The sequence below is a fragment of the Rhinatrema bivittatum genome, chromosome 2 (assembly GCF_901001135.1).
Source record: "Rhinatrema bivittatum chromosome 2, aRhiBiv1.1, whole genome shotgun sequence".
In the NCBI taxonomy this organism is placed as follows: Eukaryota; Metazoa; Chordata; class Amphibia; order Gymnophiona; family Rhinatrematidae; genus Rhinatrema; species Rhinatrema bivittatum.
The window spans coordinates 13,855,947-13,869,174 of record NC_042616.1 but is presented as its reverse complement, the minus strand read 5'-3'; the positions used below and the strand labels follow the sequence as shown (position 1 = coordinate 13,869,174).

Here is a 13,228-nt window from a genome sequence, read left to right as displayed (position 1 = left end):
AAATTGGGTCTAGGACGTGGCCTGTCCTCCGGTAGCTTAAAAGCCTTGTTCTCACTCAGGAACTGCATGATATCATCCAGCTGCTTCCCAAACAGCAACTTCCCCTTAAAAGGCAAGGCGCCTAGATGAGCCTTAGACGTACCGTCCGCCGCCCAGTTTCGGAGCCAGAGAAGACGGCGCGCTGAAACCGCAGACACCATGGCCCGGGCCGAGGTGCGCAGCAGATCGTGCATGGCATCAGCGCTGTAAGCGATTACTGCCTCCAGAAGGTCCGCCTGAGCCGCCTCCCCTTCTGAGAGACCCGCATTCGCTTGTAAGGTCTGGGCCCAGCGGAGCCCAGCCCGCAACGCAAAATTGCTGCAAATAGCAGCCCTGGCTCCCAGGGCTGACACCTCGAAAACGTTTTTGAGCTGCACCTCCAGCTTCCGATCCTGGACATCCCGCAGCGCCGTAGCGCCGGTGACGGGAATGGTCGACCTTTTGGTGACCGCCGACACGGCGGCATCCACGCGAGGGAGCCGCAGGAGCTCCAAGGCATCCTCCGGCAGAGGATATAGCTTATCCATGGCCTTACTTACCTTGAGGCCCAGCTCCGGGGTGTCCCATTCTCGGAAGAGAATGTCGGACGCAGAAAAATGGAAAGGGAACGCTACCGTAGGACCCGCGAGTCCCAGGAGTACCGGATCCATCTTAGGCCCTTGACGGGTTTCCACCGGCGGGGCCTCCACTCCAATCTCGTCGAGAATCGCTGGAATGAGAGGGGAAAGCTCCTCCCTCTTAAACAGGCGGACGACCTTGGGGTCGTCACCATCCCCCGCCTGCGCGCCCTCGCCTGCGCCTGACTGCGCTGGACCCTGCTCATCGGGCCCCTCAGGCCCTTCCGGCGCCCCCGAGATCGACCGTTCCTCCTCCGAGGAAGTGGATTCTGAATCCGCGGCCTGGGGTGCGCCACGCGCCAGCCGCTTGTCCTTCGGGGGCACAGCCGTGTCTCTAGGGCGGGCCGACCTCTTCCGGGAGCGGGACCGGCCATCCGCATCTCCTGGCACTTTCCCGTGCCTGCGCCGCTCCCTCTGATACTTCGCCAATTTTTTTAATAAAAAATTAAAATCCTCCGAAAAGGACTCTTCAGAGTCCGAGTGCCCCTCCCCCGAGCCCCAGTCAGCCGCATCGGAGGCACCCCGAGGCGCACCCGACGCGACCCGAGGCTGGGGAGAGAGCGGAGGGGGCTGGGAGCCATGTTCCATGGCTCTCCTGGTCGCCTCGTGGACGGTCGACAAAATGGCCGCCGCTCCCGCGCTAAGCGGGAACGGATCCGGCCCCCCCTCCTGCACTGCACCAACGCGCGGCGGCGAACGAGACGCCCGGGTCCGACCCCCCCGATCGCCCCCGGACGGTCCCTCGCCTCCAGCGAGGCACCCCGAGCACATGCCGTCCCTCGAGACTCGCGTGCGCGCGGAGCCGCACGCGCGGCAGGCGGCCCCGACGGGCATTCCGGCCGAGACTGCACAAAAAACGCCGCAGCCCTAAGAAAACAAACCGCCCCCCCCCGGAACGAAACGTCGCGCGGGAGAGCGAGAGAGAGAGAGAGAGAGCCGGCGCAAAAGTAAAAAACTTTTTTTTTTTTTTTTTTACTTCGATCGCTGACCAGGGTGCTGAAACCTCCGGGCTCCACTGGGGGTGAGTGAACCGGGCTCCCCGGTGTCACCCCCAACGCTGCTGCCAGAGGGGCCGGGTCCTCGACCCCAGCAGCGGCCTCTACCAGAGGAGGATGATCCCCTCAGGATCTGGCAACCCCCCTGGGAGGCACTTCCACCGGGAGCTTCCTGGCCCAAAACTTTCTATTTTTTTTTTTTTTTTTTTACTATGAATTAAAACAAAAAAAGGGAATCCCCTTTCTGTCCTATGTGTTTTTTTTTGTTTTTTTTTTCTTATCCCTGACTGGCTAACTCCAACCCCAGGGATCCCAGAGACTGTGGGTGGACCTGCCCCAACTGCTGGAGACAGAGAAAGACTGAGGGGCTGTGGGTGGCACCTTACTATATGTAGGGAGCCCGACAAGTTTTACTCTGTCTCCACCTGCTGGTGCGGAGTCACAACCCAGGTGTCTGGACTGATCCGGTACGTACAGGGAATGGCCTTATCTTCCCTAAGAGCCCCTTTAACCACTGGTAACTGCTCTGTCTCCATCTGCTGGGGGGGGGGGGGGAAACCCAGGAGTCTGGACTGATCCGGGTACGTACAGGGAATACGCTTTGTCCTGCAACCGCTGCAACGATGGACCTTCTCCGACATGGTGACAGGAATCCCCTGCTGAAGTGCAGGTAACTCAGTCTAAATCTCCAAATAATGGCCGATATAGAGAGTAGAGACTTCTCCTCCTTACAATGCAAAAAGCAAAGGAGTGAATATATTAGTCTCTAAGGCTCGCCTCACTGCAGGAGAACTGTCCGCAGGAGCATGGCCACAATTTAAAGCACTTTGACACAAATAAAGGTGCTGAAAGCTACAAAAGTAAATACTTTAAACTCTCATCCAACGGCTGGAGGCAGAGAACACTGTTTGAATGTGTTCTAATTATCACTTATATTCTAGTGATGTCATTAAAAAAAAGTTTTTGATGATAACCCATAGGTTCGGAACTGGTGGAGCAGAAGGAAGAAGAAACTGTGATGTCAGCTTTGCTCTGTCTCCATCTGCTGGTAGAGGTGCATAACCCACTGGTTCTGGATTAATCTGTCTGGACACTAAGAAACTGAGTGTCTTCCACACACAGATAAGCCTTATTCACTCACCCATCTGCGCTATCACTGGGGAAAATAGGGAAGAGATGCAGCCCCAGAATTAGGTAAATCTTTGCTCTGAGATCCCTCGAGATGCTGAGCAGCATCACGTCTTCCATGCTACCTAAAGCAGCAACTCCCCAAGGAGACCTTGTGCTCGAGTTACTGCTGGTCTGTAATTTGGGGATTACACTGTGCCTTCCAATCCACATCTGATCTCCACAAAATGCTTGTGGTGCCTGCATTGTATTCCATGTAAGGTGATCGCACAGCTCCCTGCATGCAATGAGGTAAATCCAGGACTGGCTCTGCCCGTCCCTCTGGCCCTGGAGCTGTGTGGTCACCCTAACCATTCCTGGCTGCTTTGAGTATTGGGGATTTCGGATGGTGGGATGGTGCTCTGGGCCTCTGGTTTTAAGCAGAGGGTCCTGAAGGGGTCACGCTACTCATTTTTCCTGCTACGCTGTTAATCTCTTACCTCATACAAGTAGTCAAATATTTCTAAGATGGTGAGGATACTGGCCCCAATGAACAAGCCCATCTGGCCACCGATATCACCTGCAAAAGAGAAGATCAAGATCTCCAGTGAGAGGTGGTCCTCTTTTGCCCCCTGATAAAGCCCAGACCCAGGCAGTCGTGAGTCTGCTCAGGAAGCTCAGCTGAGACTATCTATACAGGAACAGAAAAGCAAGGAAGGCCTGGAGTGGAAAAGAGGAACCAGGCCATCAGAGTGCAGAAAGTGTTCCTCAGAACCAGGAGGAAATCCATTTCATGTGGCCTGCTGAAATCACACAGCCGAAATCATAAGAACATAAGATATGTCATACTGAGTCAGACCCAAGGTCCATCAAGCCCAGCATCCTGTTTCCATCAGTGGCCAATCCAAGTCACAAGTACCTGGCAGGAATCCAAACATTAAATAAATCCCAATCTACTAGTGCTATTAATTAATAGCAGCTTATGGATTTTTCCTCTAGGAACTTATCCAAACCTTTTTTTAAATCCATTTACACTAACTGCAGTAACCACTTCCTCTGGCAATGAATTCCAGAGCTTAACTATGCACTGAGTGAAAAAGAATTTTCTTCAATTTGTCTTAAATGAGCTACTTGCTAACTTCATGGAGTGCCCCTGGTCCTTCTTTTATCTGAGAGTGTAAATAACCAATTTACATTAACTTGTTCAAGTCCTTTCAGAATTTTGTAGACTTCTATCATATCCCCCCTCAGTCGTCTCTTCTCAAACTGAACAGTCCTAACCTCTTTAGTCTTTCCTCATAGGGGAGCTGTTCCATTCCCTTTATCTTGGTTGCCCTTCTCTGTACCTTCTCCATCGTAACTATATCCTTTTTGAGATGTGGTGATCAGAATTGTACACAGTATTCAAGGTACGGTCTCACCATGGAGAGATACAGAGGCAAACTGAAGGATATCAGGGCTACAACTCCAGAGGCAAATTGCAGGATATCAGAGAATAAGGTAAGGTGCTATGAAGGGTCATGCTAGTCTGTTAAGAAAGGCTTGGCAACCCAACCTGGTTTCTTTACAAAACAAATGTTTGAAAGCAGACATGCTCATTTAGTGACCCTCCCCCCAGCCAGTGACTGCCACCAGAAGCGTCCCACCCCAGAGGTCACTCACCCCATGACCTTACCAGAAGTGTCCTAGAGGTCACTCTCCCTATAATCACACCAGAGGTGGCTCTCTCCAGAAGTCACTGGTCTAGTGATCCTACCAAAACTGACCTGCCTATTGACCACCCAGAGATCACTCACCCTATGATCATAAATAGACCTGACCCATTATTTTACCTTTGAGGTCTCACACTTAATGTCTTCTTACTCATTCCATGACCCTCCAAGCCAGAGGTGACCCTCTCATTGACCTCCCTTCCCTCTAGAAGTCACTCACCCAGCAGTCCAGCCACCTCGTAGGCTTTCTTCTGCTCGATGGTCTCATAGTTCAAAGCCTCAAAGAAAATATCCAACACTAGAACATTTTCCCTGACAACGAAACAAGAGTGTTACTTTAGGGTAATGTTACCCCTGATATGCCAGCCCCAGCCCTGAAAAATAAATAGCTTTGTTCTAGGGAAATACTATTCTAAAAAAAAGCAGCCCTAGGCCTAAGATCAAAGAGTGTTACTCTGCCATAATGTTACCCCCAAAATACCATCCCCACCAAAGAGTATTTAGAAATTACTACTTACCTAATAATTTCCTTTTCTTTAGGACATAGAGATGAATCCAGAACCACTGGGTTATGCACCTCTCTACCAGGAGATTGAGATGAAGCAAACTGACATCAAAGTATATATATATATACCCCTACAGTAACATCAGGCCGCCAGTATTCTCTTCAAAAGCAACCGGGGGCAGACTAGCAAAACTTGATTAAAAACAACTAACCATTTCAATACTCACCCAATAGGCAGCACTGAGCTCAGACAAGAATGTATTAACACTAGTCCAGGGACTGGACTAACACTCATTCAGCAGCCAAGGCAGGGAAAGTGTGATTCATCTGACTGTCCTAAAGAAAAGAAAATTATCAGGTAAGTAGAATTTCTCATTTCTTAGTGTACAGCCAGATGAAAACAGAGCAAGTGGGATGTACCCAAGCTATTCCTGAATAGGGTGGGAGGCTTCCCGTGGTCCAGTCAAAACCACACGTGCAAAGCTGCTTCCTCGCAGGCCTGCATATCCAGACGATAATACCTGGAAAATGTGTGTAACGAGGATCACATCTCAGCTCGGCAAATGTCGATGGGAGACAACAATTTCACTGCTGCCCATGACACTGTCAGAGCCCTAGTGGAATGATCCCTGACCTGACTAGGTCACGGCTTCCTAGCATCAACGTATGCAACCGTGACTACCTATTTAATCCAGTGAGCTATTGTAGCCCGTGAGGCTGGCTCTCCCTGCCTAGTACTGCCGTGAAGGTCAAATAGGTGATCCATCTTCCGTAAAGGCTTAGCAACCTCCAGATACCTGACATCCAAGGGTTGCAACAGATGATACTCCTCTACATCTCTCTCTCTGTCCAGAGATGGCAGGCAGAAGGATTGATTCAAGTGAAAGTCAGTGACCACCTTCGGTAAAAAGAAGGAACAGTACACAGCTGAACTGACCCTGGAGTCACCCGGAGGAATGGCTCCCGGCAAGACAAGACCTGCAGTTTGGAAACCCTATGTGCAGAACAAATTGCCACAAGAAACACCGTTTTCAAGGTCAAAAGCCACAAAGTCAGGTTATGCATCAGTCTAAATGTAGGGTCTACTGAAATATTATATATTTGTGGCTGCGAGATGTGTTCTCACTATACACTGGGGAACATCTACCATCCCACAATTATACGAGGTACAGCGTAAGGTATCTACCATATATAGGTTAGGGCGGATCACTGCTTGCAAACATAGGTCTATTCCCTCATTTACAATGATGTGGGATCCATATGAATTATGGCTTTCATCTGGGTGACTTTATATCTAACACTGGGAAAATCATATGCTAAACACTTATGACTGACGAAGAATGAGAATGAGAGGACTGGAGATGGGAGGCCTCCTGTGCTTCATATTGTTATAACAAGGTCTCCAATCTTCACAACTCAGATTGGAGACCTCCAACCATTCTTTCAAAAAATATCTAAAAACCTGGTTATTCCAAAAAGCCTACCAGCCCACAGACCTAACTCCCCTCCCCCTCCCCATCTTATGATCAAATGAAAATGTCACAATACCACTTAGCCCTATTGCATGCCCGCGTACCACAATAAGCCCAACTATGTTTCCTATGTACTTATTTATACAATGTAATAATTCTCGAGATGCCTACCTCCTAATGTAAATATAATAACTGTTTTGTTGAGTTGTTGAGTTAATTCTTTACAATGTTCTCCTCTGTTAAAATGTAATTATATTAATTGTTGAATTGCCTCCGTTAACATGTAATAATAATAAGACACTTTAGTCTTATTATTCACCACGTTAACATGTAAACCGATGTGATATACCCCAATGAATGTTGGTATGTAAAAGCAAATAAATAAATAAAGGGCATTCTTAAGACACTGGTAACAAAACACCTAGTTTGGTTGAGGTTTATAGAGCAAGAGGGGGTGGAAAGGGTTGAAAACAAGGGAGTAAATAACTGCGAAATGGAATCGGGTCATACAATCCGCATATTGTTTATTGTAAACAAGAAGGGTGCACAGTTGAATAATAATCAGTATAACATAAGAATGGGTGCCAATCTGTGTGCCAGCTGATTGATCATGTTCATTTTTGTTATGCTATTGTCTATGACTTGATAATTGATGTTTATAATTATTATACTTCCAATAAATATTGCAATGGAAAAAAAAATAAATGTAGGGTCTACTAAGAAATCCAATATCAAATTAAGACTCCATAAGGGCACCAGAAACTGAAAAGGAGGATGAAGATGTTTCACTCCTTTCAGGAAACAGGCCACATCAGGATGAGCCGACAAGGATCCACCATTCACCTGACCCCTGAAACAAGCGAGAGCCACTATTTCAACCTTTAAGGAATTAAGGGCCAAACATTTATTCAAGCTATCTTGCAAAATGAGTGGGTTGTTGACCGAACCAGGAAGAGTACCTTGATCCTTAAGCCAGGCCTCAAACACTAGCCAAACCCGCCCAAAGGCCAAGGAAGTGGAGAACTTTCTAGCTCTTAGAAAGGTGGAAATCACTGCCGCAGAGTATCCATGTTTCAGCAAGTGAGCCCTTTCAAGGGCCATACCATAAGACAAATCGAGTCGGATCTTCGTGAAGAACAGGACCCTGCCGCAACAGATCTCTGTGCACCGAAAGTTGAAGGGGCGATTCCACCAGAAGCTGCTACAGAACTTCATGCCATGGTCTCCTGGGCCAATCTGGAGCAAGCAAGAGCACCATCCCTCTGTAGCACTCAATCCTTTGGACTAATCTGCCCAACATGGGCCATGGAGGAAAGGCTGGAAGACAAGGAAGTGGCTGGAAGACAAGGAACTTGTCTTCCAGCCACTCTTGCACCAAGGCCTCGATTCCCAATGACTTCAGATCTTTCCTGCAACTGAAGAATTGCAGATCTTTTGCATTGTGAGAAGTTGCCAGTAGGTCTAGAAACAGGAGACTCCAGTGATCCAGAATCATCTGAAATGCCTCGTTTGATAGTGCCCATTCTCCTGGGTCCAGACTCTACCTGCTGAGAAAGTCTGCTCTTAAATTGACTTTTCCGGCTATGTGTGAGATCATCTTGAATGTAGTTCGGCCCATTCCATAAGTTGATCTATTTCCTGTGACACTTGTTGGCTCTTGGTTCCACCCTACCAATTTGTGTAGGCCACAGTCGTTGCGTTGTCCAACATTATCCAGCCCGATCAACCCTGCAGCTTGTCGCCGAACTGCAAACATGCCAACCGGACTGCCTTGGCCTCCTAGTGATTGATATTCTAGAGAGACTTTTCTGCATCCCCGCGCCCTTACGCTGTCAGCTCCTGAACCATGGAGGCTTGCATCTGTCTTCAGTACTAGCCAATCTGATGCTGCTAGGGAAATTCTCTTCCTTAGATGATCCAGCTGTAGCCACCACTGCAGTCAGGAGAAGACCTAGATTGACAAGTGGAGACTGCAGGTTCCACCAAGACAACAGGGAGTGCTGAAAAAGAAAATTGGTTCTTACCTGATAATTTTCGTTCCTGTAGTACCACAGATCAGTCCAGACTCCTGGGTTTGCCCCCCCTCTAGCAAATGGAGACAGAAGTTTACCAACAAACTCCGCCTTATATAGGAGGGTGCCACCTACAGCCTGGCAGTATTACTTAATGTCAAAGCAGAATGGATCCAAAAATGGATCCAAAAACCCAAACTAACTATATACAGTAACCTAACAACCAGAAAACAGGCTCCTTGACCCCCAAATGGGAACAGAACCCGTGCTACGTGGAACAAAACTTGAATAAAAGGAACAATAATTGACCAGAAACAGCGCGGATTCTCCATGACCTTACAGAACCGAAACAGGGCAGGTCTCTGGACTGATCCGTGGTACTACAGGAATGAAAATGATCAGGTAAGAACCAATTTTCTTTTCCCTGTACGTACCCGGATCAGTCCAGACTCCTGGAATGTACTAGAACTATACCTACTTGGGATGGGATCTGGAGAGGCCCGCTCTCAGCACACCTTCTCCAAAAACTCCTGTTCCTGAAGCCCGAACATCCAGTCGGTAATGCCTGGCAAAGGTATGAAACAACTTCCATGTAGCCACTCTACAAATCTCCTCTGGAGAAACTTGCTGACATTCCGCCCAAGACGCGGCTTGAGAACGAGTAGAATGAGCCTGAAGACCCACTGACAAGGGCCAACTATGTAATAAATAAGCAGAATTAATGGCCTTCTTTAGCCAGCGAGCTATCGTAATGTTAGAAGCCATGTTCCCCCTTCGTGGACCACTCCAGAGAACAAAGAGATGATCCGAGACCTGGAAACCATTGGTAACCTCCAGGTAGCGTAGCAAGGCCCTACGAACATCCAATTTCCGTAAATCCTTGGAGAAGGAATCCAACCTATCCAGATCAGAGAAGGACGGAAGCTCTACCAATTGATTTAAATGGAAGGAAGATACCACCTTGGGAAGAAAGGAAGGAACCGTTCGCAGGGAAACTCCTGAATCCGAAAACCAACAGTTGGCGCGCTGACACGATCGCTACCAGAAACACCACTTTCAACGTGAGATCCTTCAAGGCTGCTCTCCGCAAGGGTTCAAACGGCGCCACACACAATACCTTAAGAACCACATTCAGATTCCAGGAAGGACATGGCTGCCGCACCGGTGGACGCAAATGCTTCGCTCCCCGTAGAAAATGAGAGACATCGGGATGCGTCACTAAGGTTGCCCCTTGAATGTTCCCACATAAGGAGCCAAGCACCGCCACCTGCACCCGCAAGGAACTGCACGATAAGCCCTTTGCTAAATCAGCTTGAAGGAAACTCAAAATGTCTGATATACTCGCCCGAGTAGGTACAATATCCCTGGCGAGACACCAGGCCTCAAACACCTTCCAGACTCGGACATAAGATAAGGAGGTAGACACTTTCCTTGATCGCAACAATGTGGCCACCACCGCATCCGAGTATCCTCTGGACTTTAATCGCTTCCTCTCAAAAGCCATGCCGCTAGACAAAAGCGCTCTACCTGGTCGAAACAAATGGGTCCCTGTTGAAGCAAGTTCGGCAGGTCCGGAAACCGAAAGGGACCGTTCACGGTCAGATTGACGAGGTCCGCAAACCACAGACGCCTCGGCCACTTGGGAACTATCAGAATCACCTCTGCTGGGTGTACTTCTATTCAGCAAAGAGTCCAGTCTATGAGAGGCCAAGGAGAAAACACATAAAGTAGCACATTTGTTGGTCAGGGGAGTACCAGGGCATCCATGCCTTCTGCCCCCATGTCCCTGCACCGAGCGAAAAAGCGCGGAGCTTTGGCATTCTGGAATGTTGCCATCAGATCCATGGCGGGCGTGCCCCACTGGGCACAGATGAGTTGAAACGCTTCGTCCGCGAGCTCCCAATTCCTGGGATCCAGGCAATAACGACTGAGGAAGTCCGCGTGAAAGTTGTCGACCTCGGAAATGTGAGAGGCTGTGATGCTGAATAGGTTCTGCTCCACCCACGCGATCAGCAGACGAGCCGCCAATGCCACTGGTTGACTCTTGGTTCCCCCCTGATGGTTGATGTAGGCCACCGCGGTCGCATTGTCGGATAAAACTCTGACTGATGTGCCGCGGAGGATCGGAAGGAACGCTTGCAGTGCCAATCTCACCGCCCTGGTTTCCAAATGATTGATGGACCAATGGGCCTCCTGCTGGGACCATTGTCCTTGTACCAATTTCCGCTGACAAACTGCTCCCCAACCGAACAGGCTGGCATCCGTAGTGACTATCATCCAGTCCGGAATTACCAACGTAACTCCACGTCTCAAGTTGTAGGGACGTAGCCACCAGTCTAGGCTGGACCAAGCGAACCCCGTCAGAGGTAAATGAAGAGGAAACTGCTCTGATACTGGGTTCCAGCAGGAGAGTAACGCTGATTGCAAGGGCCGCATATGAGCGAAGGCCCACAGTACCAATTCTAGGGTCGAGGTCATAGAACCCAGGACATGCAAGTAATCCCAGACCGTCAGGGATTGCTTGGACAACAAGACTCGCACTTGACTCTGTAGCTTGGCCATATGTTCCTCTATTAGGGACACTGTTCCCCGACGAGTATCGAACAAAGCTCCCGAAAACTCCAATGACTGGGAGGGCACTAGACGACTCTTGGACATGTTGACCACCCAGCCCAGAGTTCTCAGTAATTGAAGCACTCGGTTGATCGCTGCTTGGCAAAGCAATTCTGACTTTGCTCGAATCAGTCAATCGTCCAGGTACGGATGTACCAAGTAACCTTCTTTTCGGAGTTGTGCTGCCACTATCACCATGATCTTGGTGAACATCCTGGAAGCAGTAGCCAGACCGAACGGCAGCACCTGGAATTGGTAATGATCCCCTAAGACGGAGAACCTCAGAAACTGCTGATGATCTGACTGGATCCTGATATGCAGATATGCCTCCATAAGATCCAGGGACGCTAGAAATTCCCTCTGGCGAACCGACCCAATGGCGGACCTTAACATTTCCATCTGGAAGCGAGGAATCCGAAGGCATCTGTTGACCCTCTTGAGGTCGAGGATGGATCAGAAGGTGCCCTCTTTTTTGGGCACCACGAAATAAATGGAATACTTTCCTCTTCGAAGCTCCGGTGACGGAACCGGTACAATGGCTCTTAAGTCGAGAAGATGCTATAGAGTCTCTTTGACCGCCTGGCGCTTTACGGCGTGACTGCATGGAGATATCAGGAACTGTTAGTGGGGCCTGCATACAAAATCTAATGTGTAACCGTGTTTTATCACTGAAAGAACCCACTGGTCCGTCGTGATTTTGGTCCACTCCTCGTAAAACAGAGACAATCTGCCTCCCTCTACGGGAATCGAGGAATGGACCGGCCGCCCATCATTGTGAAGGCTTTCCGCCCAGTGTGCCCTGGCTTGTGCCAGGCCTACCAAAACATCTTCCCCAAAAGGACTGGTTATAAGTCTGTTGCCTTTTGACAGTGTGACAAAAAGATGAAACTGACCCTCGAGAGGTCCGAGGTCTCTGACTTCCCCTAAAGCAAGACCTAGAAACAAAGGAACCCCTTGACTTTGGCCTGTCTTCTGGCAAACGATGGACCTTATTCTCGCCCAATGACTGAATCAGGTCCTCCAGTTCCTTACCAAAAAGCAGCTTGCCTTTAAACGGCAAAGAGCCCACCTGAGACTTGGACGACACATTCACTGCCCAGTTGCATCACCAAAGGAGACGCCATGCAGACACCGCCGAAACCATGGTTCTAGCCTAGGTGCAGAGTAAATCATAAAAGGCATTTGCACTGTAAGCAATCACCGCCTCAAGGTGCCCCGCCTGAAGAGCTTCCTCTTGGGAGAGTGATTCATTAGCCAGGAGCTGTTGGACCCAATGGAGCCCTGCCCTTAAGGAAAAATTGCTACAAATCGCCGCCCGGATCCCCAGAGCGGAGACTTCAAAGATCTTCTTGAGTTGAATCTCCAGTTTACGATCCTGAAGATCCTTAAGGGCTGTCCTTCCAGTGACTGGAATGGTGGTCTTCTTTGTGACCACCATATCCACCTTAGGAACGCATAAAAGCTCCAAGGCCTCCTCGGGTAGAGGATAGAGCTTATCTATCGCCTTTGACACTTTAAGACCCAAGTCTGGAGTGTCCCACTCCTTAAAAAGTAAGTCCGTGGCTGAAAAATGAAATGGAAAAGATGAAGGAGGTCCCCGTAGGCCCAGCACCACTGGGTCCGCTACTCCTAGGCTAGACTCCTCCTGTGGAAGCCGAATGCCCAGCTCCTTTAAAATAGCCGGGATGAGTGGACCCAGCTCATCTCTCTGAAAGAGACGGACCACCTTCGGATCATCTCCGTCCGCTCCATGGGCCCCTCGCAGGCCTTCCTGTATCTGATCGCCCTCTCCCTCGATCCCCCTTGGGGGTTAAGAAGGAAATTCCTGGACTACCTGGTCCTCCAACTCCGTGGAGGAATCTGGATCCGCCAACTCAGTCCGCAAGGTGGAGGGACGCTTCCCAGCCGATGAGCCCAGGTCCTGGGTAGTCCGGACCCGCTTCAGAGGTCCGGGCTGCGAGTCCAATAGAAGAGGCCACTTCTTGCCAGCCTTCCTAGCCATAAAGGCTTTTTGCATAAGCAGAATAAAATTGGAGGAAAAGGAGGACTCTGATAACGAGTCATCCGTGTCCCCGGCAGGGGTATCCCCCATGCCATGCCTTCCAACACCCATGGGAATGTCCCCCTCAGGGACCCTCTGCTGTGGAGACAAAATC

General features: G+C 49.6%; 1 protein-coding gene across 1 annotated transcript in view; it reads right to left on the bottom strand.

Moving 5' to 3' along the window:
- The window catches only part of LOC115086235 (acid-sensing ion channel 1C-like), a 132,566-nt gene that overhangs the window by 11,936 nt on the left and 107,402 nt on the right, over positions 1 to 13,228 (bottom strand). The window contains exons 8-9 of the mRNA XM_029592695.1: positions 4,691 to 4,782; positions 3,259 to 3,338 (exon numbers count right to left, since the gene is read on the bottom strand). Coding sequence (XP_029448555.1) covers positions 3,259 to 3,338; positions 4,691 to 4,782 — 172 coding nt within the window. The remainder of the gene's footprint in view (positions 1 to 3,258; positions 3,339 to 4,690; positions 4,783 to 13,228) is intronic.